At 44.6% G+C, this 25,330-nt stretch overlaps 1 protein-coding gene across 1 annotated transcript in view; it reads right to left on the bottom strand.

The window, feature by feature from the left end:
* The window catches only part of WDR37 (WD repeat domain 37), a 249,220-nt gene that overhangs the window by 206,290 nt on the left and 17,600 nt on the right, over positions 1–25,330 (bottom strand). Inside the window, 1 exon segment of the mRNA XM_030198868.1 lies at positions 25,135–25,312. Coding sequence (XP_030054728.1) covers positions 25,135–25,272 — 138 coding nt within the window. The 5' untranslated portion in view covers positions 25,273–25,312.

The following is a 25,330-nucleotide window of genomic DNA, read 5'->3' as shown; positions in this document are numbered from 1 at the left end:
CAGGGCTTGAAGCTCACTGACTCTACGAGCTGAAGTTACTGCCACCAAGAAAATGACCTTCCAGGTCAAGTACTTCAGATGGCATGAATTCAGTGGCTCAAAAGGAGGTTTCATCAGCTGGGTGAGAACATTGAGATCCCATGACACTGTAGGAGGTTTGATGGGGGGCTTTGACAGAAGCAAACCTCTCATAAAGCGAACAACTAAAGGCTGTCCCGAGATCGGCTTACCTTCCACACGGTAATGGTATGCACTGAATGCGCTAAGGTGAACCCTTACAGAGTTGGTCTTGAGACCAGACTCAGACAAGTGCAGAAGGTAGTCAAGCAGGGTCTGTGTAGGACAAGAGCGAGGATCTAAGGCCTTGCTGTCACACCAGACGGCAAACCTCCTCCATAAAAAGAAGTAACTCCTCTTAGTGGAATCTTTCTGGAAGCAAGCAAGACACGGGAGACACCCTCCGACAGACTCAAAGAGGCAAAGTCTACGCTCTCAACATCCAGGCCGTGAGAGCCAGAGACTGGAGGTTGGGATGCAGAAGCATCCCTTCGTTCTGGGTGATGAGGGTCGGAAAACACTCCAATCTCCACGGTTCTTCGGAGGACAACTCCAGAAGAAGAGGGAACCAGATCTGACGCGGCCAAAAAGGAGCAATCAGAATCATGGTACCTCGGTCTTGCTTGAGTTTCAACAAAGTCTTCCCCACCAGAGGTATGGGAGAATAAGCATACAGCAGGCCTTCCCCCCAATCTAGGAGGAAGGCATCCGATGCCAGTCAGCCGTGGGCCTGAAGTCTGGAACAGAATTGAGGGACCTTGTGGTTGGTTCGAGATGCGAAGAGATCTACCAAGGGGGTGCTCCACACTTGGAAGATCCGGCGCACTACTTTGGAGTTGAGCGACCACTCGTGAGGTTGCATAATCCTGCTCAACCTGTTGGCCAGACTGTTGTTTACGCCTGCCAGATATGTGGCTTGGAGAAACATGCCGTAACGGCGAGCCCACAGCCACATACTGACGGCTTCCTGACACAGGGGACGAGATCCGGTGCCCCCCTGCTTGTTGATGTAATACATGGCAACCTGGTTGTCTGTCTGAATTTGGATAATTTGGTGGGACAGCCGATCTCTGAAAGCCTTCAGAGCGTTCCAGACCGCTCGTAACTCCAGGAGATTGATCTGTATACCTTGTTCCTGGAGGGACCAGCTTCCTTGGGTGTGAAGCCCATCGACATGAGCTCCCCACCCCAGGAGAGACGCATCCGTAGTCAGCACTTTTTGTGGCTGAGGAATTTGGAAAGGGCGTCCCAGAGTCAAATTGGACCAAATCATCCACCAGTGCAGAGATTCGAGAAAACTCGTGGACAGGTGGATCACGTCCTCTAGATCCCCAGCAGCCTGAAACCACTGGGAAGCTAGGGTCCATTGAGCAGATCGCATGCGAAGACGAGCCATGGGAGTCACATGAACTGTGGAGGCCATGTGGCCGAGCAATCTCAACATCTGCCGAGCTGTGATCTGCTGGGACGCTCGCACCCGGGAGACGAGGGACAACAGATTGTTGGCCCTTGTCTCCGGGAGGTAGGCACGAGCCGTCCGAGAATCCAGCAGAGCTCCTATGAATTCGAGTCTCTGTACTGGGAGAAGATGGGACTTTGGATAATTTATCACAAACCCCAGTAGCTCCAGGAGTCGAATAGTCATCTGCATTGACTGTAGAGCTCCTGCCTTGGATGTGTTCTTCACCAGCCAATCATCGAGATAAGGGAACACGTGCACCCCAAGCCTGCGGAGCACTGCTGCTACCACAGCCAGACACTTTGTGAACACGGAGGCGAGCCCAAAGGGTAGCACACAGTACTGGAAGTGACGCGTTCCCAGACGGATCGGAGATACTGTCTGTGAGCTGGCAGTATCGGGATATGCGTGTAAGCATCCTTTAAGTCCAGAGCGCATAGCCAATCTTTTTCCTGAATCATGGGAAGAAGGGTGCCCAAGGAAAGCATCCTGAACTTTTCCTTGACCAGACATTTGTTCAGGGCCCTTAGGTCTAGGATGGGACGCATCCCCCCTGTTTTCTTTTCCACAAGGAAGTACCTGGAATAGAATCCCAGCCCTTCTTGCCCGGGTGGCACGGGCTCGACTGCATTGACGCTGAGAAGGGCGGAGAGTTCCTCTGCAAGTACCTGCTTGTGCTGGAAGCTGAAAGACTGAGCTCCCGGTGGGCAATTTGGAGGCATGGAGGCCAAATTGAGGGCGTATCCTCGCCGGACTATTTGGAGAACCCACTGGTCGGAGGTTATAAGAAGCCACCTTTGGTGAAAAACTTTCAACCTCCCCCCGACCGGTAGATCGTCCGGCACTGACACTTTGATATCGGCTATGCTCTGCTGGAGCCAGTCAAAAGCTCGTTCCCTGCTTTTGCTGGGGAGCTGAGGGGCCTTGCTGAGGCGCACGCTGCTGACGAGAGCGAGCGCGCTGGGGCTTAGCCTGGGCCGCAGGCTGACGAGACGGAGGATTGTACCTACGCTTGCCAGAAGAGTAGGGAACAGTCCTCCTTCCCCCATAAAAACGTCTACCTGATGAGGTAGATGCTGAAGGCTGCCGGCGGGAGAATTTGTCGAAAGCGTTATCCCGCTGGTGGAGCTGTTCTACCACCTGTTCGACTTTTTCCCCAAAAATGTTATCCGCACGGCAAGGGGAGTCCGCAATCCGCTGCTGGATCCTATTCTCCAGGTCGGAGGCACGCAGCCATGAGAGTCTGCGCATCACCACACCTTGAGCAGTGGCCCTGGACGCAACATCAAAGGTATCAAATACCCCTCTGGCCAGGAATTTTCTACATGCCTTCAGCTGCCTGACCACCTCCTGAAACGGCTTGGCTTGCTCAGAAGGGAGCTGGTCCACCAAGTCCGCCAGCTTCCGCACATTGTTCCGCATATGGATGCTCGTGTAGAGCTGGTAAGATTGAATCTTGGCCACGAGCATGGAAGAATGGTAGGCCTTCCTCCCAAAGGAGTCTAAGGTTCTAGAGTCTTTGCCCGGGGGCGCCGAAGCATGCTCCCTAGAACTCTTAGCCTTCTTCAGGGCCAGATCCACCACACCAGAGTCGTGAGGCAACTGAGTGCGCATCAGCTCTGGGTCTCCATGGATCCGATACTGGGATTCTATCTTCTTGGGAATGTGGGGATTAGTTAGTGGCTTGGTCCAGTTCGCCAGCAATGTCTTTTTCAGGACATGATGCATGGGTACTGTGGACGCTTCCTTAGGTGGAGAAAGTTAGTCCAAGAGCTCAAACATTTCAGCCCTTGGCTCATCCTCCACAACCACCGGGAAGGGGATGGCCGTAGACATCTCCCGGACAAAGGCCGAGAAAGACAGACTCTCGGGAGGAGAAAGCTGTCTTTCAGGGGAGGGAGTAGGGTCAGAAGGAAGGCCATCAGACTCCTCGTCAGAGAAATATCTGATGTCCTCCTCTGCCTCCCACGAGGCCTCATCATCGGTATCAGACACAAGTTCACAGACCTGTGTCTGAAGCCGTGTCCGTCTCGACTCCATGGAACCACGGCCACGGTGGGAGCGTCGAGAGGTGGACTCCCTGGCCGGCAGCGGCGAAGCTCCCTCCCCCGACGTCGTCGGGGAGTCCACCTGGGAGGCAGCCGAAACCGGTACCATACGCGGCACCGGTACCAGGGACCTCACCCCGGGCAAAGGGCCAGCTGTTGCCTCACTCGATGGCCTCGGTGGCGCAAGCACCCCCGGTACCGGAGGAGAAAGGCGCAACAGGTCTTCCAGAATGCCAGGAAGAACGGCCCGGAGACTCTCATGCAGAGCGGCTGTGGAGAAAGGCTGGGAAGCCAGTGCAGGCGTTGAGGTCAGAATCTGTTCTGGGCATGGAGGCGGTACCGGGCTGTCCGAAGTAGAGCGCACCGACACCTCCTGAATGGAGGGTGAGCGGTCCTCCCGGTGCCGATGCCTGCTGGGTGACGACTCCCTCGGCGACCCAGAGCTCCCGGTACTAAGACGGGAAGGTGACCGGTGACGATGCTTCTTCGACTTTTTCGAGCGAAGCATGTCACCGGAGCTCCCCGGTACCGATGAGGAGGTCGTTGAATCCAGACGTCGCTTCCTCGGTGCTGGGGCCGAAGAAGGTCGATCCCGGGGGGGCTGTACCGCAGGAGCCCTCAGGGCAGGAGGAGACCTACCCGAAGGCTCACCGCCACCAGCAGGGGAATGGACAGCCCTCACCTGCACTCACCACCGTCCGACGACATCAGCACCAGAGGGGTTCCTGGTACCACCAACGCCCTCTTCCGAAGCCTCGGTACCGACGATGCAGGAGGAGGACGCCTCGATGCAGTCGATGTCGATGCGATCTCCAAAGACTTCGGTGCTGCCGACGCCGATGCACCCGACGAATCTCTAGATGCCGATGCCGTCGAAGCGCCGGACAACAGAACGTTCCACTGGGCTAATCTCGCTACCCGAGTCCTCTTTTGCAAAAGAGCACAAAGACTACAGGCCTGCGGGCGGTGCCCAGCCCCCAGACACTGAAGACACGAGGCGTGCCTATCAGTGAGCGAGATTACCCGGGCGCTCTGGGTGCACTTCTTAAAGCCGCTGGAAGGCTTTGATGTCATGGGCGGAAAAATCGCGTCGGCGAAATCAAAATTTGCGATGATGACAAAAGGCACCGAGACAAAAGGGGGGAAAAACCCGTGCGGGCGGCCAACAAGGCCACTCCCGAAGCGAAAGAAAACTTACGCTGGAAAAAAGCTAGAAATACGGGAAAAGGGTTCTCTCTCTTTTTTTTTTTTGAAAAACACAAAAGACGCGCGAGAATCCTCTGAGGGGCACGAAACGGCGGCAAAACACGACCATCCCGAGCGCGGACAAAAGAAGACTGACGAACGTGAGCCGGTTCGGGCGGAAAGACGACCGCGCATGCGCGGTGCACATCGGCGCGCGAGGGCTAGCAAACATCTTTACTAGTGAAGATTCCGATTGGAGGGGGTGCCGTGGACGTCACCCATCAGTGAGAACAAGCAGCCTGCTTGTCCTCGGAGAAATACACTGATGGTCTCATGTGTCCTTGGAAGCAGGGCTGTGGAGTCGGAGTCGTGGAGTTGGAGTCGGAGTCGGCAGCAATTTTGGGTACATTGAGTCGGAGTTGGAGTCGGCAAAAATGTACCGACTCCTCATACATTTGAATAAAGTACTTCTCTGCTGTGAATAAAGCTTAGTACCTAGTTGTTTCACTAGTGTGAAGTCCAGCTGAACTATTTTGCTGGAGAGCTTCCCTCTGCTCAGTCTCCCTTTGCATTTACTGACCTGCTGTAGAGCACCTCCTCTCTGACCCCACAGTGAACTTAAGCTCCAAGAGAAGATCATTCAGCACACACAGATAAGGCAGCAGAGAGACTCCACCCAACTTCCTCTCTCTCTGCAAGAAGAGCTTTATATTTTAGTGGAAGTGGCACACCATTCACAATGGCAAAAAGAATGTCAGGAAACATGACAAAGTCTGCTGTTTATGAACACTTTACAATATCAACAGATGGGAAACATTATGTATGTCAATGTATTATAGAAGATGATGATGGTGAAAAAGCATGTGATGCAAAAATTAGCAGTTTCAGTGGTTATGAAAAAAATGCACCTACAAGAGCATCAAATTTAAAAAGACACTTGCAGCGTTTCCATCCTAAAGTGTTAGAAGCTGTGAATGAGAAAGATAGCAATGAAAACATTCCATCTACTTCAGGGTCAATAAAAGATCAGAAATCTACTGGAGGCCAGACACAACTATCAAGATTTTTTACAGCTGACAAAGTTACTATAACAATGACACCAGAAAAATTAAAAAAACACATCATTGAAATGGCAGTAAAGAATAGTATAGCACTATCTTTTTTTTCACAACCAGCCTTTTTAGGCTTAAATGGAGAAATGTCTAAAAAAAAGCTTGGAGTTTCTCTGGAACGAGAAAGTATAAGGAAACTTATACTTGAAGAGGCCAAATGTAAGGAAGAACTAAGAAAAAGTCTGAAGGGACGTTTTGTCTTTATTAAAATGGATGCATGCACACGTCACAGAGTCAATTATTTTGTAATTAATGTTAGATTTGCTGATGAAAACAAAAAAACAATAACCCGGACATTAGGAGTAAAGGACACTGAGACACATCATACCAGTGAGTATCTGCAGAAGTTAGTGGAAGGTGTTTTAGAAGATTTTGAAATTAAAAAGGAACACATTCTATGTATTGTAACTGATAATGCTTCAAATATGTTAAGCACAATTGAAAAAATGAAGGAAGTTGATGAAGAAAGCAGCATACAAATATCAGAAGATGACAGTTCTGCAATTCAAGAAAGCTGTGAAAGTTTGGATGATATTGCTGAAGAAGCATCTAAGCTTATTACCATTCAACATACGCGTTGTGCTGTTCATACTCTGCAACTAGCAATAAGAGATGGATTGAAGGATCGTCATGCGGCTACACTAATTAGCAAGTTGAGGCAAGTCGCTGTTGCAGCCAGGATCCCTAAAACAGATGCTATTCTGAAGAGACGTGCTGGAAAAGGAGCCATTTTGGATCAAGCAACGCGCTGGGGAAGCACTTACTTGATGATAAAGCGTTTGCTTGAACTAAAAGACTTTCTTGAAGAACTGGACAATGTAAATGTTTCATTAAAAGAAAACTAGTGGACTCAAGTTACAGAATTAGAAAGGCTACTTTCTTACCCTTTTGCTGTTACCAAGAAGCTGCAATATGAAGATTTAACACCAGGTAAATTCTTCTTGGAATGGAAGGGCTTGATATATAACCTTAACAAAAGTGGGGGGTTAATTGCTGATGGCATTGTATCTTCAATGAGGAAAAGAAAGGAGCTCTTTCTGGATAATCAAATTCTCTTAGCTGCTATTTATGTTGCTCCATTGAGCCGAATTTTGTTGAGCAGTGACCAAATTGCTACAGGAAAACAGGCACTCTATGACATAGCAGTTCGCATGAAAGGGTTGCTACCTGAAACTCATAAACCACTGGATGAAGCTAAAGCTATAAATACTGGTGGTAATGGTAACTCAGGTTCATCCTCTTCAAATGAAGAAGAGAATTTTCAAGCCTATTTGGACAAAATGGAAGCTTCAAAAGCAAAGCGATGTCGGTTAAGCATGGAAAAGCAAACTGTAAATGTCCATATAAAGAAATTCATGCAAGAGTTTTTTAAAGGATTAAAAGAAGTGGAAAAGTTTGACCGCTCATCAAAACTGACTATAGAAGAAGCCATCATTGTTTATCCAGAGATTGTCAGTGATGCAGCTAGAACCGTAACAGCAATGCCACCCACCCAAGTCAGTGTTGAATGACTGTTTTCAGCACTGAAAATAATCAAATCAGATTTAAGGGCTTCTATGAAGGAGGATCTGGCAGAAGCAATTCTGTTTCTAAGAACAATATATTAGTTAATTTTGGATTATGTTTAACAGCTATTCTACAGCTATATATGCCAAGTTTAAATAATATATAAGTTGTTTTAGGTTTTCCAAATGTTTTTGGTTTATGTAGGTTAACTTTGATTTTGTTCTAATTTCCAAAGGATGTGGTTGTTCCAGATTTTTATACTTGCTAATGCTATGATGACTTTATACTTGATAAAAAAAACAATAAACATAACCTTGTTTTTTTATGTGTGTTTTTTTGTTTAAACTTTAGGATTAATGAATATTTATAGTTTCTTTAATAAATAAAATAAAAAGTCACAATGACATAGATTGTCAACATGCAAAAAAAATACATATTAAAAACTGAGGAGTCGGAGTCAGAGTCGGAGGTACCATAAACTGAGGAGTCAGAGTCGAAGGATTTTTGTACCGACTCCACAGCCCTGCTTGGAAGCCCATGTTTTTGCTGCAACTGAACCTTGGACCAGAACCTACTTTGTTGAAAATATGTGCTCGGAACAGGGCAAAGTGTAAGAAAAGGGTCTTTTGGGAGATGGAAGTCTTTATTTTCTTCAGGGGACAGAGCTTGTCCTCTCCACTACCCCCACAACTGAAGGGAAAACATACCATTGAATCACATTAAATGCACACTTTCTTTTATTATCTCTAAAGCAAAACCTGGGAGTAGCCCTTTCAAAAACAGGACCCATATATATTGCTGAGATCTGAACTCCAAAGGCATACCACTCTGCACCAAAATCTCTGAAAATACACCCATCGATCACACAAATGGAAAAAAATAGTTCTTACCTGATAATTTTCTTTCCTTTAGTCCCAAAAGATTAGTCCATACTTGTAGGTTTGTGCCCATCTACCAGCAGGTGGAGATAGAAAGCAAATCAGAACTTTGCCATATAAGGATGCTGTGCACCACTAGGTTTATACCCAAAAGGCTAATATATAAAGCCTTTGCCCTAGATGCTCAAATGAAATCTCAGAAAGGAAACAGGAGTCCAACACAGGAAACTGAGAGAGCTGCACAGCAAGGTTCTATCGCCTGCTAAAGACAGAGATACTGTGTGGAACCCAGCGCACAGCAGCCTTATGTGGCAAAATTCTAATTTTCTCTATATATAAGTATTGCCACACTGGGACAGACCAAAGGTCCATCAAGCCCAGCATCCTGTTTACAACAGTGGCCAATCCAGGTCACAAATACCTGGCAAGATCCCAAAAAAGCTCAATATATTTTATGCTGCTTATCCCAAAAATAAGCAATGGATTTTCCCCAAGTCAACAATAATGGTCTACTTTTCCTTTAGGAAGTCGTCCAGACCCTTTTTAAACCCCGCTAAGCTAACCACCTTTACCACATTCTCTGGCAAGTCCTTATCCGACCAAGGCCTTAACACTTTCATCTATGCAGACGATGTCACAATATACATTCCTTACAAACATGATCTGACAAAGATCACCAACGAAATTAAGCTCAGCTGGAACATCATGAACTCATGGGCAAATGCATTTCAACTAAAACTCAATACAGAAAAAACACACCATCTCATCCTCTCATCCCAATACAATGCGAACAACCCCACAAATATAAACAACCCAGATTACACCCTCCCCATCTCAGACAGCCTGAAAATCCTCGGCGTTACAATAGACCACCATCTTACACTAGAGAGCCATGTGAAATCTACAACAAAGAAAATGTTCCACTCAATTTGGAAACTCAAACGCGTGAAACCATTCTTCCCAGGGAAACATTTCGCAACCTGATACAATCAATGGTTCTAAGCCATATAGAATAATGCAATTTATACGGGATGCAAAGAACAACTCATAAAGAAACTTCAGACCGCTCAAAACACAACAGACAGGCTTATATTTGGAAAAATGTGATTCAAAAGCGCCAAACCCCTCTGAGAAAAACTGCACTGGCTCCCAATCAAAGAACGTATTGCTTTCAAAATCTGCACCCTGGTTCATAAAATTATCTACAGTGAGGCCCCGGGATACATGACAAACCTCATTGACCTACCAATCAGAAATACAACCAGATCAACACGAACATATCTAAACCTCCACTACCCAAGCTGCAAAGGACTCAAATACAAATCAACTCATGCATCCAGCTTCTCCTACATAAGCACACAACTATGGAACGCATTACCAAAAGCCATGAAAACAACGTATAACCACCTAAACTTCCGGAAATCACTAAAAACGTACCTGTTCAAAAAGGCATACCCTATCGACCCAACTTAAATGCTGAACCCTGCAACACTACGAAACCAAAGCACATAACAGACATAATGTAACTCTTTCTCTATACAATTCCCTAATATGTCTGTTTCACATGAACCTCAATTCTACCACAACATCACTGTGTAACTGTTTATACCGGAATTGGCGAACGCCTTTATGGTACTATGTAAGCCACAATGAGCCTGCAAATAGGTGGGAAAATGTGGGATACAAAGGCAACAAATAAATAAATAAATAAATTCAAGTGTTTAATTACACGTTGAGTGAAGAAATATTTTCTCTGATTCGTATTAAATTTACTACTTTGTAGCTTCATCGCATGCCCCCCTAGTCCTAGTATTTTCGGAAAGAGTAAACAAATGATTTATATCTACCCGTTCCACTCCACTCATTATTTTATAGACCTCTATCATATCTCCACCTACTGGTAGATGGACACAATCCATAAAGCATGGACTAATCCTTTGGAGACAGTAAGGAAACACTTTCTTATATACAACACATTCACTCCAATGATACTCACCATTAAAACACATGTATTTTATTAACATAATTCACTCCAATGATACTCACCATTAAAACACATGTATTTTATTAACATAATATGATTTAACCAAGCAATAAGACCCTTATGTGTGGCCTTCCGTGCCTATAACAGATAAGAACTGTTATTGTTTTTTTGGTTAACTAAAACATATCTAATACAGATTTCATTGATGAATCATTTGTAACATATAAAATTTTTTCATCATGTTAGAGATATGATACCGAAATGTTAAATTACTGTCCAAAATTACCTTCAACACTCTAAGAGTATCCACTATCGGAATATACAAATATAATTGTTGGTTCCCATCTCATTGCTTTGGAGGGTGTGGGAAGGAAGATTTCCTGTCATTTTCATGAACTAAACTATAAAAAGCCTTTCATTTTCTCCATTTTACATCCTCTTCAGTGGAAAAGTAAAACTGCTTTCTCTACACTTCTTTCCCTTCTCCTGCTTATGAATTTTCAACTCTGGCAGGTTTCAATAATGGAAATAAAAACACATGAGACAAAATAAGTAAATTCAATGTTTTGTCCTCTCATTTATTTTCATGAATCCTTATAAAGAAAATACAAGTGAAGGGATAAAGCAATAAGATAATTTATGAATTGCTACATTAAAATTTAAAATATGCTTCTACCACACTATACATAAGAGCACCTTCATTCTCACAGCAAGACCACTGTCGGTCATAATATAGTTGCTACCCAATCTTTTGGGGGCTGTAACACCCCCCCCCCCCCGAGGTTCAAAATAATGAAATACTTGTCTAGGTTGAGAAAACATTTGGGGTCCCAACCCACAGTTTAAGAAGCTCTGATACAGAAGCTGAGACCATATTCTTCTTTTGACAGTTGAGAAGTGCATCTCTCACATATTGACAGTGATAATGTATTGCTCCATACTACATACTGCTTTCTTTAAGTTGTAATAGTTTTAACAACCTCTTTTCTCCAGCATTCCTAACAGCAGTCTTTAAAACACCTTAAAATAACACTACCCTTTTGGCTTCAAAACCTAGCTCAGTTACTTGTGTATTGGGAAGAAGCCCTTTCAAGTGTGAAACAAATCTTGGGTAATGTTTTTGTACTTCCACGCAGCAAAAAGCAAAAATAAATAGCTATAAATTATCAAACCATATGAACTACACATTTACAAACGTATACTCTCAAAAATACTTCTGCACAAAGCGTGACAAATGAATCCTCCCACTACCTTCAGGGAGACATCGGAAACAAAAACAGCAACAGAATTCAAGAAAACCTGGAAAAGACACACAGGAATCAAAAGAGAGCCCAGGGTCAATGGCCTTACAGTCCTCATCTGCCATTACATTCTATGACAGATCATATTAACAAAGTCTTTCAACTACTGGTGAAAACTAAGACAAATGCTATTGTCACTGTTCACTTGAAGCACTGGCACTACTGCTCATAAGTTTCAAACCTGAACTAATTCAATCCCCTCTTTGTGTTCATTATCATGTGTCCAACATATGCACACATCTTTCTGTACTTTCATTCTTGAAACATCATGAAAATATCTTACAGAAAAAGACTGAACACTTACCTCCATGCTGCAAAACAGCTGCCACAACTTCAAACTATTTGCAGAGAATACACAAAAAGTTTTCTAAAGAAAACGACCATATTCAACATTGGACTACGTGTGTACTTTAAAAAAAAAAAAAAATAGGGGTGCGTGGGGGAAAAAGACATCCAATAGCACATCCGCCTGTGCAGAAAAAAAAAACACTACACGCAAAAATAATCCCAGGCAAAGTCAAAACACAAAAGTGAACAATATCTCAGTTTAGATTAATGCTAGTGAGTTATATCTCCATTCAATCACGTGCTGGAAAGTAAAGGTTTCCTTGGTTACCAAGCACGATAATACCTTCCTCAACAAAAGAAAAAGGTTACAGGACTGCTGGGTTAAAAAGTCAGAACTACAAACTTGCTCTGAGGTGAGCTGCCCTTCCCAGCTATGCATGAGCTATACACATATGGCATTTCCAGAAGGTTTAGGTGCACACACTGCAAACAGATACCAGTAATTCATAAAGACAAACTGCACAGACCTCTGGGGCATGACACCTGGACTTTCCTGCTTTACAGCTCCACCATTGTTATGGTTTCGCATTGCTTCTTTAGGCAGACATGAACTTCACCTGATAATTAAACTTCTGGTGAAGAGCTGCATACAATAGGTGTGTTCAACAGAACATACACCAATCATGGTTTAAACTAGAACAGCAGCCTTGTGGTTACATAGCCCTGAACACTGCAGATCCCAACTGGAATCTCATCAGTACTACTTACTCTCAGGGCCAGATGCACTAAGGTCCTCAGAAGAGCCCTTCCCTTACCGATTCCATAGTGAATCGGTAGGGAACGGCCATGCATCAATGAAATGGAATGCAAATGAGCTGCTCGTTGTAGCTCACTTGCATTCTCTATTCCCTCGGAAGCCAGTCGACCAGTCGAGCATGTGCAGAGCAGCAAGTGTTATGCTGGCTGCTCTGCGCATGCCAAGGACGTCCTTTATGGACATCCTTCACTCAAAAAAAAATAGAAAAAGAAAAGGACGACGTCCCTGACGAGCAGGAAACTTGTCAACAGCCTGAAACCTCAGAAGAGAAAGAGTGCTGAAAAGAAATTAAGTGCTGCTGCTCTTCGCTTATGTAACATTTCCATTGTTTACTGCTTTGCATGTTAAAGGCAGGCTTACATCAAGCAACTAGGAAGGACTCTGAACAAAAAAACAAAACAAAAAACCATCCAAGTGCTCGTCAGGGACATCCAAGTGCCTAACACTAGCTGGACGTCTTCCTCCAGCTTTTGTGATGGGCATCCTTCTTGGACGGAAGGGAAAAAGTGCTCGTCAGGGACGTCCTTCACTCACAATACCAAAAAAGGACGTCCCTGACGAGCACTTGGACATTTGCAGCTTTAAGTGCTGCTGCTGCTCTTCGCTTGTGTAACATTTCCATTGTTTACCGCTTTGCATGTTAAGGCAGGCTTACATCAGGCTATTAGGAAGGACTTTCTGAACAAAACAAACAAAAAAAAAAAAAAAAAAAAAAAGAACATCCCTGTTTTTCTTACCTGCCTGAACTGACCATAACCACAGTTCTCTCAACAGTCCCCTCCAAGGTTGTTTTCAGCTTGCGCCCCCCTCCCCCCCCCCCCAAACAGAATCAGGTCTTGCGAGGACGTCCAAATCAAAACTTTTTGGACGTCCCTCCTCCAGGTCTCTCTGAGCCAATCACAACGCGTTTAGCTGATACTGGTAACAGCTAAACGCGCTGTGATTGGCTGAGAGAGACCTGGAAGGAGGGACGTCCAAAAAGTTTTGATTTGGACGTCCTTGCAAGTCCCGATCCTGGGGGGGGGGGGGGCGCAAGCTGAAAACAACCTTGGAGGGGACTGTTTAGAGAACAGTAGTTGTGGTCAGTTTAGGCAAAAGACAGCTCCAAGAACCATTTCTCTCAAAGGAGACCCCTCTATCAAGAACATACATGGACTGGAGTCACTCAAGCATGCCATTTCTAAGGAGAACTCTGCACCAAAAGTGTAACATTCTGCAAAATGTTTTTTAGGGGGTGGGGGAGGGAGGGATCCTTCCAAAACTGCATATTAGCTTCTATTTTAAAGCATCTCCACATGTAAACAGTTTTTTAATGTGCAGATCGCAAACATGTTTACATAGGGGTTTTAGAAAGCTGCTAGTCACAGGTGAAGATCTAATTTATAGAACAGATCCACACCACACAAATTTCAAGTGTACATGGTAGGGGCATGGATTTAGTGAAGGGAAATCTTGCCTCACCAATCTACTACATTTCTTTGAAGGGGTAAACAAACATGTGGATAAACGGGAGCCGGTTGGTACTGTGTATCTGGATTTTCGGAAGGCGTTTGACAAAGTACCTCATGAAAGTCTCCAGAGGAAATTGGAGAGTCATGGGATGGGAGGTAGTGTTCTATTGTGGATTAAAAACTGGTTAAAAGATAGAAAACAGAGAGTAGGGTTAAATGGTCAGTATTCTCAATGGAGAAGGGTAGTTAGTGGGGTTCCCCAGGGCTCTGTGCTGGGACCGCTGCTTTTTAACATATTTATAAATGACCTAGAGTAACTAGTGAGATAATTAAATTTGCTGATGACACAAAGTTATTCAAAGTCGTTAAACCACGGGAGGATTGTGAAAAATTACAAGAGGACCTTACGAGACTGGGAGTCTAAATGGCAGATGACATTTAATGTGAGCAATCTAAGTGATGCATGTGGGAAAGAGGAACCCGAATTATAGCTACGTCATGCAAGGTTCCACGTTAGGAGTCACGGACCAAGAAAGGGATCTAGGTGTCGTCGTTGATGATACGTTGAAACCTTCTGCTCAGTGTGCTGCTGCGGCTAAGAAAGCAAATAGAATGTTAGGTGTTATTAGGAAAGGAATGGAAAACAAAAATGAGGATGTTATAATGCCTTTGTATCGCTCCATGGTGCAACCGCACCTCGAATATTGTGTTCAATTCTGGTCGCCGCATCTCAAAAAAGATATAGTGGAATTAGAAAAGGTGCAGTGAAGGGCGACGAAAATGATAAAGGGGATGGGACGACTTCCCTATGAGGAAAGGCTAAAGCGGCTAGGGCTCTTCAGCTTGGAGAAAAGGCGCTGAGGGGAGATATGATAGAGGTCTATAAAATAATGAGCGGAGTTGAACGGGTAGATGTGAAGCATCTGTTCACGCTTTCCAAAAATACTAGGACTAGGGGGCATGCGATGAAGCTACAATGTAGTAAATTTAAAACAAATCAGAGAAAATATTTCTTCACCCAATGTGTAATTAAACTCTGGAATTCGTTGCCAGAGAATGTGGTAAAGGGTGGTTAGCTTAGCAGAGTTTTAAAAAGGTTTGGACAGCTTCCTAAAGGAAAAAGTGCAAAGACCGTTATTAAATGGACTTGGAGAAAATCCACTATTTCTGGGATAAGCAGTATAAAATGTTTTGTACATTTTTGGGAACTTGCCGGGTATTTGTGACCTGGATTGGCCACTGTTGGAAACAGGATGCTGGGCTCGATGGACCTTTGGTCTTTCCCATGGTAATACCTATGTACTTATGTAATGTCGTTGGTCAATTTGGACTTTATGGACTTTTGTCTTCAAAGAATATTGTCTTGGTTGATTGATCATTTGTTGAAACTGAATGTCAATAGAACAGCTGTGCTGTGACTTGGAGGAAAAATATATCCCGCCCCATTTGATGGTGTTACCTTTGCTGGCACTTTGGTTCCCCTCCAGTCCATATTATGCAGTTTGGATATGTGGATAGACTCTAATCTGGGATGTTCTTCTTAGGTTTATCATGTTTTTTGTATCAGCTTAGAGCTTATTTTTCAGTTGTTTACAAAAACTGGTACATGCATTTGTGTTTTCTAGACTTTATTATTATTATTATTATTATTATTATTTGCAGCATTTGTATCCCACATTTTTCCACCTATTTGCAGGCTTAATTTGGCTTACATTATGCCGTAATGGCAATCGCCATTCCGTAATGAGAAATACAGAGTATTATTGCATTTAAGTACAGAAAATATAGGATAAGTTATAAGAGGTAGATCTACAGACTTGATTATTACAGCTCTCTATTTGGCTTGCACTAAAACACTTTTGCCAGATTGCAGCTTTTGCAAATCATGAATAAAACTAAATTTGACAGTGTGACTCCACTTTTGATAGAACTGCATTAGATTCCTGTTTAGGCCCACAATGATTTTAAGATTTTTATGTCTTGTTTTCAAGTTGCTTTATGGGGCAGCTCCTGATTATATGATGATATCGAGAATGATTAAGTTTGGCCAAAGGTCTCAAAAGTTGATTCACTCTAACAAGTTTAGGCCTCCCCCTGCTTCCTTTACCCATTTGGCCTCTACTCAAAAGAAGTTGTTTAGTGCTGTTTTCCCATTGTTATGGAATTCTTTGCCAAAAAAATTATTTAGAAAACCATTGAAAACTTGGCTAAGAAATATTTTAGTTGACCTTATTGTTATCTAGTTTTCTTAAGAACATAAGAATAGCCATACTGGGTCAGATCATGGTCTATCTAGCCCAGTATCCTGCTTCCAGCAGTGGTCAATCCAAGTCACAAGTACCTGGCAGAAACCCAAATAGTAAAAACATGCCATATGAATCCAAGGGCAAGCAGTAGCTTCCCCCACGTCCATCTCAATAATAGACTGTGGACTCTTCCTCCAGGAACTTGTCCAAACCTTTTTTTAAACCCAGATAGACTAACCGCCATTACCACATCCTCCGGCAATGAGTTCCAGAGCTCAACTATTCTGTGAGTGAACAACTATTTCCTCCTATTTGTTTTAAAAGTATTTCCATGCAATCTCATTGAGTGTTGCCAGGTCTTTGTACTTTTTGAATGGGTGGAAAATCGATTGACCTCCACCCGCTCCAAACCACTCAGGATTTTGAAGACCTCAATCATATCCCCCCCCCCCCCCCCCCCGCCATCTCTTTTACAAGCTGAAAAGCCCTAACCGCTTTAGCCTTTATTCATATGGGAGCAGTTCCACCCCCTCTATCAATTTGGTCATTTTTCTTTGAGCCATTTCTAATTCTGCTACATCTTTTTTATCCCTACTGATTTGGTGGTTTGTAAACATTTGTAAACCGTAAAGAACTCAATGCAAAGTCGGTATATAAAAAATTTTCTATTAATATAAATGATATTCAGAAGTATATTTCTAAAATGGCTGCTCTACTGTATGTGCCAGCAAATACCTTCAGGAGCACATGTGTTTTGGAAACGATTCTGCACTGGTAGAGCCTTTTTTAAAATAAAACCAGAATTGAGAAGGTCCCAACCTAGACATCTCAATTCCAATTCCTATGTTTTATGTAAAGTGGGCCTGGACGTCAAACTAATTTAAATAACAGAGAAAAAAAGGCAGACACTTGCGGATCGATACTCAAAGCAATTTAACAGGCCAGAAATGGATCCTGGCCGGTTAAATCATTTGCTCAGAGTTCACCAATCATTTTCAGCAGCATTTAACCGGTTAGTGCCACTGAAAATGACCGGTTAGCAACTAAAGCTATTTGGGGGGGGGGGGGGGGGAAGGGTGTTGTGGGGGTGGAGTCAGAACTTGGCTAGTTAAGTGCCAATATTCAGCACTTAACCAGCCAAGGTCACTGCATAAATAGGACCACATAAAAGTCAGTCTTATCTTTATGTGGTGCCCCATAGCTGGTAGAATGCTGAATATCGCTCTTAACTGGTTATGGTTTAGCCGGCTCCAGAAACCCAGAAATTCAATGCTGAAGCCCATACATAAGAACATATTGCTATGCTGAGTCACACTAAAGGTCCATCATGTATCCTATCTATGACACTGACCAATCCAAGTCACTAGGAGGTAATCAACAGATCAACTTCTTGTAGCTCACTCCCAGGTATGAGTGGTAGCTATCTGAGGTTCACTTAGCTAATAATTTTCTATGGATTTTTCTACAAATTTGAACAAACCCCTTGTAAACTCAGCTAAGCTAGATGGCTTCACCACACTCTCTGCCATCAAATTTCACAGCCCGATTGATTTAAAGGCTATCCGACAGTTTTATAGAGTGTTCCCTACGCCTGATAAAATCTGACTGCATAAATAATTGTCCCCAATATAACTCCTACTCCCCACTCAAGTTTTTATAAACTTTATAAATATTCCCGGTCAGCTCTTCAAGTTGAACTTTGTTAGCTTTCTTTCTTTTGTTTTTTTTTTCTCACCCTACTCTGTACCTTTTCCATTTCCCCTATTTCATTTTGAGATGGGGGACCAGGACTGCACACAATACTCAAGAGCATTGAGTATATGGGGAGCAATACAAAGGCATTATGATATATCCCTATTATTCTCCATCCCTTTCCAAATAATTCCAACATTCTGTGTGCTATTTTGACCGCTACTGCACTCTGAGCTGAGAATTTCAAGGTATAATCAAGCCACATTGTTTCTTTTGGAAAACTGGCTGCCACAAAATATGCTGTTTATGTGGATGGCTGAGCATGGCAAAATAGAGACCATACAGTTTAAAATCATTTAGACAAGTTATCTTACTAACCCGACCTAAACATATTCATGGGAAGGCTTCTTTTTCATGTGGCTGAAAATATACATACTATGCCCGTGCGTATTATGGCAATTTTCAGTAAGGTTACATGCCTTTGAAAACTATCCTGTATAGCACTAGTGGCATGAAACCACTGTAGTTGTGAAAGTGGTGTGGCAGAAGTTATTCCAGCTTTTATCCCATGCTTGCTTTCACTTCTACTCTTCTTCAACCAACTCCTACAATCCTCATTTAGAATAATTTTTTTGTTTGTTTGTTTTAATAAAAAGTAAAGCATAAGAACAATGTATTTGAGCTGGGCTAAGAGCTCAAACCTGCCTGCAGCAGAATAAATATGAGGCTGCATACAAGACAACAGAATAGCAGACACATGCAACTCAGGAATCTGTCTGAGAAATCATTCTTTTTGAAAGACAGGTATTTCTGACATGAAGATACAGTAACAAGAATTATTTGTTTAAAAGCTGACTGTAACTGAAGGCAAATAAATGAGGGATCACTATAAGAGAAGCTAGGAAAGCAGTAAACAAAATACTGCCCTGGCCAGTTGAACATGGGCTGCTTTGGACCCAAGACATGGAAAGCTAAACATATACGTTTCACTTGGCCTATAAGCTCATACCATGCAGATGTGCAAGTGTCACACCCTGAAGCCTACAAGGCGAGGTTGAATCTCCACCCAACCCTAACCATTAATCACCATCAGCCCAATTACATATACCAGAATCACACTCTTATCTATTAACACTTTCATTTCCTTCTCTCTAAAATTCAGAATTTTCTCCCAGCTTAATTTCTGCCTTCCTTATTATGCATTGTAGTTTTAGAGTTCTTCACCAACTTTAATACACCTCTATCAGAAATCTTCTATTCCATTTGCACATTTGTCTTCCTACCTCCCTTTCCTTATTATCCACCTTTGCCCCCAAAAGATGTATATTTTTACCCACTATATCAGTAATTCTGAACCCCACCAGTTGGGTTTTTGAGGCAGTGCATGCAAATCTCTCTCATGCATGTTCATTGTGGATATCCTGAAAACCTGGACTGGCAAGGTGTACCCCAAGGACTGGGTTGAGAAGCACTGCTCTTTATCCATTACTGCTTCTTCCTTTTCCTATCTCCACAACTGAAGAGCCTATATGCTGTATTACCAGAAACACTACTATCCAGCACCATAAACACAACTATTCTAAACAGTGCTTCATAATGATGTCCAGACCTAGAACAACAGAAAGTTTACAATTTGAAAATGCCAAATTTTGAAGTTCATTAACACATAGTGCAGAAGAATAGACTTCTTAGAATGTGGATGTAGATGGTCTTATAAACTGTAAACTATACCTAGTGCATCTGAATGCAACTCACCCTGGGGCAGATGCACAAAGCATTAGTGTGGTAGTAACCCAGTTTTACTGGCCGCACAATTCTCAAATGTTTTCAATGTGAGTATTAACTCGCACTGAAACTGTTATGGCAGACCACATTAAAATGCATTTACATGTACATTAATTCAGTCATTACAAACCCCGCAGCCATGTAAAAAAAAAAAAAAAAAAAGTTTCTCACGTGTGTTTAGCACAGGAAACATTTTACCAGATCCAGGCAGAGTAGAATGAGGGAAGCGGGTGTCTAGCAGCCCCCTTCTTCCCCTACAACCCGACCTTCCTGCCCCGGACTGCTTTGTGCATTGGCCTCCCTCTCTGTCCCCGATCTGACCCCCCCCCCCCTTCTGACCCAACACCCCTTCCCCCATTATAGAAAAATACCCTGGTGGTCTAATGCCACCCCCATTCCGACCCAAGCCCTCCCCTTTCCGTAATTTAAAAAAAAAAGTCCCGATGGTCTAGTAGCCCCCCGGCCCTCCCTTCCCCCATCACAAAACCAAGCTTTGGCAGTCTAGAGGGAGCCCACCCACACGCCCAACTCACATACTTCACATGAGGCAGAAGCGATGCCCACTTAATTATGCCTCTTGGTGCTTTCATCTGCAAAATGGCAGAACCCAGCCCCATGCAGTGCATCCTAGGAGGTTCTGAGCTACCCATAGAGATGAAGCTGCTTCGCCTATAGCTATGTTGAAACCTGTAGAAAGAGTCAGGCACCACACACTGGGCTGAATTTGAGCTCCACTTCCAGAGATGAAGTTGTGCTCCAGACAGTGATGAAGCTGTGCTGCACATATAGCAAATCAAATCAATACTTGTATACCGCTAATATCCCCTTTCCAGGGTTCAGTGCGATTTACATTCTAGGTAAGACAAAAGCCGATAATTTAAGTGTGAGGTATGTGAACAGAGACCACTGGTGTAATACATGAGACCAAAAACATTACAGGAAAAGATAATGGACAATACTAGGAGGTAGAAGTCAATGGATTGTTATAAAGCAATCTTTGGGAAGAGAAAGGGTTTTAGGCGTCGGGGACCTCACCATGGGCACGGAGCCAGCAGCCGCTTCCAACAACGGCACCGAGGGCGCAAGCACCCCCGGTGCCGAAGCAAGCGCACAGAGCAGCCCTTCCAGAAGGCCTGGAAGAATGGCTTGGGTGCTCTCCTCCAGAGTCGCTGTCGAGGAAGGCTGTGGGGCCGGTACAGGAGTAGATGTCAGAATCTGTGGAGGCCTGGGAGGCGGTACCGGGCTGTCCGAAGAACAACACACCGACACCTCTTGTATGGAGGGTGAGCGCTCCTCCCGGCATCGATGCTTTCTGGGTGCCGAATCCCTCGACGCCCCAGAGCTCCTGGTACCGTGCCTCAAAGGAGACCAGTGCTGATGCTTCTTCGCCTTCGCTCAAAGCACGTCACCTGTACTCCTCAGTACTAACGAGGAGGACATAGAATCCACACACCTCCTCAGGGTCGGATCCGACATCGGTCGGTCCCGGTGGGCCTGCCCAGCAGGAGCCTTCGAGACAGGTGGAGACCCACTTGACGGCTCACTGCTCCCAGCTAAAGGTGAAGTTCAGACAGCCATTACCTGCACTCCCGATGTCGATGCCATCCCCGGTGCCGATAGCGACACCGCCAACCTCGGTACCGCTGTTGATGTCGACACAGAGGAATCAGTCGGAGCTCCAAAAAGACGGTCCCGAAGAGCTCTTCTCAACGCCTGTGTCTGCTTCTTTAAACTCAGACACCACTTACAAGCGTCTGGGCGATGGTCGGGCCTAAGGCACTGGACGCACCAAGAGTGCGGGTCAGTGCTCGAGATAGACCGCTGGCACCGAGCACACTTCTTGAAGCAGCTGGGAGGCTTCGAGGACATCAGCGGAAAAATCGCGGCGGCGAAGTCAAACGGCTCGATCGTGCCAACGAAGGGCACAAAAAAGGAGAATCGAGGACGGGCGGCCAAAGAAGGCCGCAACGAAAATCAAAAGGAAACTTACCAGGGCAAAAGACTAGAAAAAAAAGAGGATTTTTTTTTTTTAACCTAGAAAAGAAAAACGGCGACCTAAAACAAAACAGAACGCGATAAACGCCAACGAAAGATGCCTAAGTTTAGTTTTTCCTGGGACCTAAGGAAGAGAGACCGAAAACAACCACTCTCCACTGCGGAAAAGAAAAAACTGAGGCGGGACCTGACGCACACGGGCAGGCGGGAAGATGGCCACGCATGCGCGGTGCGTCCGTCCCACGTACTGCTGGCTGTCGCAAATGTTTTAGATTTTACTGGAAAATCTTTCCGTCCTGGGGGCCACCGTGGACGCCGACCCACATGTGAGAACAAGCAGCCTGCTTGTCCTCAGAGAAAGACAGTTAGCTTAGCGGAGTTTAAAAAAGGTTTGGATGGCTTCCTAAAGGAAAAGTCCATAGACCATTCTTAAATGGACTTGGGGAAAATCCACTATTTCTGGGATAAGCAGTATAAAATGTTTTGTACTTTTTTGGGATCTTGCCAGGTATTTGTGACCTGGATTGGCCACTATTGGAAACAGGATGCTGGGCTTGATGGACCTATGGTCTTTCCCAGTATGGCAATACTTATCATGGAATGGACCACTGCACTAAGATTGACCCCTTCATTGCTTCATACACTGGGAAGGACCTGGGGGGGGGGGTGTTCTTGGTGCTAGCCATCAGGGGATTAGACAAGGATGCAGGATGAGTCTCAGGAGACGAAACATTAAGTGCCTCCAGGGCTTTACAAATAAAGTCAGGAAGTTCCTCCCTATGAAACAACCTGACCGCCAAGGGATCATCCATCTCATCCAAGACAATTTACCCTCCCTTCATGCCTTCTGGCAATCCTGAGGGATCTGAAACAACCAAGAAGCCACCTTCTGAAAGAGTGGGAAGTGAAGACTCCATGTACAGCTCAGACCCAGCGTCTAGGCGCCACTGTTTAGCTCCCCCTACCTGCTATAGAGAATTGTGTTGCAGGAGCCCAGACACAGAAGCCCTCTTCATCTGAAAGACTTGGTGCATGAGCAACACAAATTCTGGAGAAAAAGGAACCCCAGGACCCAATTCAGAGGAGGCAGCAGTAGAAACAACTCAAAGACCACAGAAGAGGAACCCCCCCCCCCCCCCCCCCCCACTCCCGAGGCACTGCAGCAACTTCCCGTGCTGGAGGGAGAGAACTGCATGGAGACAAAATGGCTGCCGAAGATTCCGCAAGAGCGTTCTACAACGTGGGCCCCTGTGCAGAGAGCGAGGCGCCATTTGCCGTGCGGGTAAGGGAAGACCCTGTCGCCAAAATCACCAAATCCAGAGCCCCACCAAACATGGTAAACACTGCCCTGACGCGGCCTTCCTCGCTCCACAGCAGGAGCAACGCTTGACCAGCTCTGCACCATGCCGGAAGCAAAACCATGAAGCAGAAAAACACCAGACAGCAGTTACAAACTTAAAGCGATACTCACTACCAAAATCAAAGACACTCCGGGAAGCTAAAAGGAGCCCTTTCTCTGAGTGGAACTGGCTGCCTGAGAAGGCTCTTGATTCCCTACTAAGGGCACCAGCCACTGACCACCAAAAGTGGCACACAGATAGCCCAGACTGTTTTGGTTTGCTTTTTTTTTTGGAGGGGGGGGTCCCCCTTTCCTTCTACTGGGGAAGGAAAAGACTGCAGTAGAAAGGAGAAGGGGGAGGACCTAGCACCATCAGGTGTACCCCAACACCGGCCTAGCCAAAGCCTGGTACCCAATAAGCTCAACTGAATCTACAAGGAACAGGAACTAAGGCCCAGCACACAATCCAGGAGCTGATGAGAGACTGTCCACCCCCTGCTGAAAACAGAGCAATACTATCCTGTTTCATGGTAGTCTTATTATTAGGTTTCAATTTGCTGCTATCAAGTTTTCATCTTTCACTGTGTCTATGTCTATACTTGTTCATTTTACTATTGTTATGCTGTTAATAAAATTGTAAGTTTGATGTTAAAACTGTGTATCATAAAGGCAGTTAATAAATCCCAATTCTATATAATAAAACGCACCTCCAACATTCTGAAGCTGACTACATGGCTGAGGCATTCCTGCTCTCTGTATCCATCTCCTGAATTGACATCACGTACTTCCGGGTTCGTCACAAGCAGAAGTGACCAACCACACAAGGTTTCTCGGCTTCAGAGTGTTGGAGGTGCATTCTATTAAATAGGATTGGTCAGTTCCTTGAAGCACAGCCAGAGCTCAGCGTCCTGCAAAGTAACGTTCAGACACCAGAGAGAGAGGGGGGGGCCTGACACCAGAGAGAGGGAGGGAGGGGGGGCAGCTGTCACACACACACTCTCTCACACTGTCTCTCACACACTCTATGTCTCACACTGTATCACATTCACTCTCTATGTGTCACACAGTCACTCACACACTCTCTTGGTCTCATACACTCAGTCTCACAGAGAGTCTGTGTCTCACACACACACTGTATCTGTGTGAAACACACTCTCTCTCTCTCACATTGTTTCTCACATATGCACTTGCACACACTCTCATTCTCACACACACACTCGCACCCAGACTCACTCTCTCTCTGTCACACACACACACTCGCACATTCACTCTCTCTCTCTCAAACACAGTCACTCTCACATACACTTTCTCAAACATACACACTCCGAGGAAAACCTTGCTAGCGCCCATTTCATTTGTGTCGGAAACGGGCCTTTTTTACTAGTATATAAATAAATAACCAGGAACCTCACCATCCAATATAGGAGTTTAGTTTTGCATTCTAGCTCCACCTGCTGGTAGACTGACCTAACCCATCAGTTTCTGGATTCATCTGCTCTGGCATTAAGGACACTAAGGGGATCTTTAAAGCTTAGCTCAAATTATCTGCAGCAGGGCCCATAGGAATAAAATGGGCCCTGCTGCATATAACTCGAGCTAAGTTTTAGTAAAAGACCCCGTAAGTTCCTAACTTATTTTCCCTGCCCGGCTAAATCTATCCCTGTTGCTACCCACTTTTTATGCTAGAATTTAGTGAAATTTTGGACATAAAGTTAGACACTCAGCCCCAGTAAATTTTGAAAAAGGCCAAATTAGGAGCATAATTCCCAAAGTTAAGAGCATAAATCATTTACATATTGGGTCCACTATTTTCTCTTTTTAACTTTCCTCCACAAGCATGATTTAACAAAAAACACTGTTCCCAGAATAGGCCTCACAATTTTTATATAAGTAGACAAAGAGATCCAAACCAACATATGAACGGTTCCGACACAATAGTCTGATGGACCAGAATACCATCAGTTATTATGCCTCAGACTAAACCATTGTACCTGTCCTTCCAGCATGTCCCTCTGCAGTCCTAGCCGCTCCTGCTCAGAGCTGTTTGTTCTTTTTATGGAGAGGCTGTGTGATTTGCGCTTCTGTTTGTTTTGGCGTACAGCTGCCCAGCTTCCACTTTCAGTGGGCATTACTTCCCAAAGATGTCCTATTCACTGCTCCTAAGATAAACTAAAGAAGAGCAAAAAT

The sequence above is a fragment of the Microcaecilia unicolor genome, chromosome 1 (assembly GCF_901765095.1).
Source record: "Microcaecilia unicolor chromosome 1, aMicUni1.1, whole genome shotgun sequence".
Lineage (NCBI taxonomy): Eukaryota > Metazoa > Chordata > Amphibia > Gymnophiona > Siphonopidae > Microcaecilia > Microcaecilia unicolor.
This window is presented reverse-complemented; position numbering and strand designations above follow the sequence as displayed.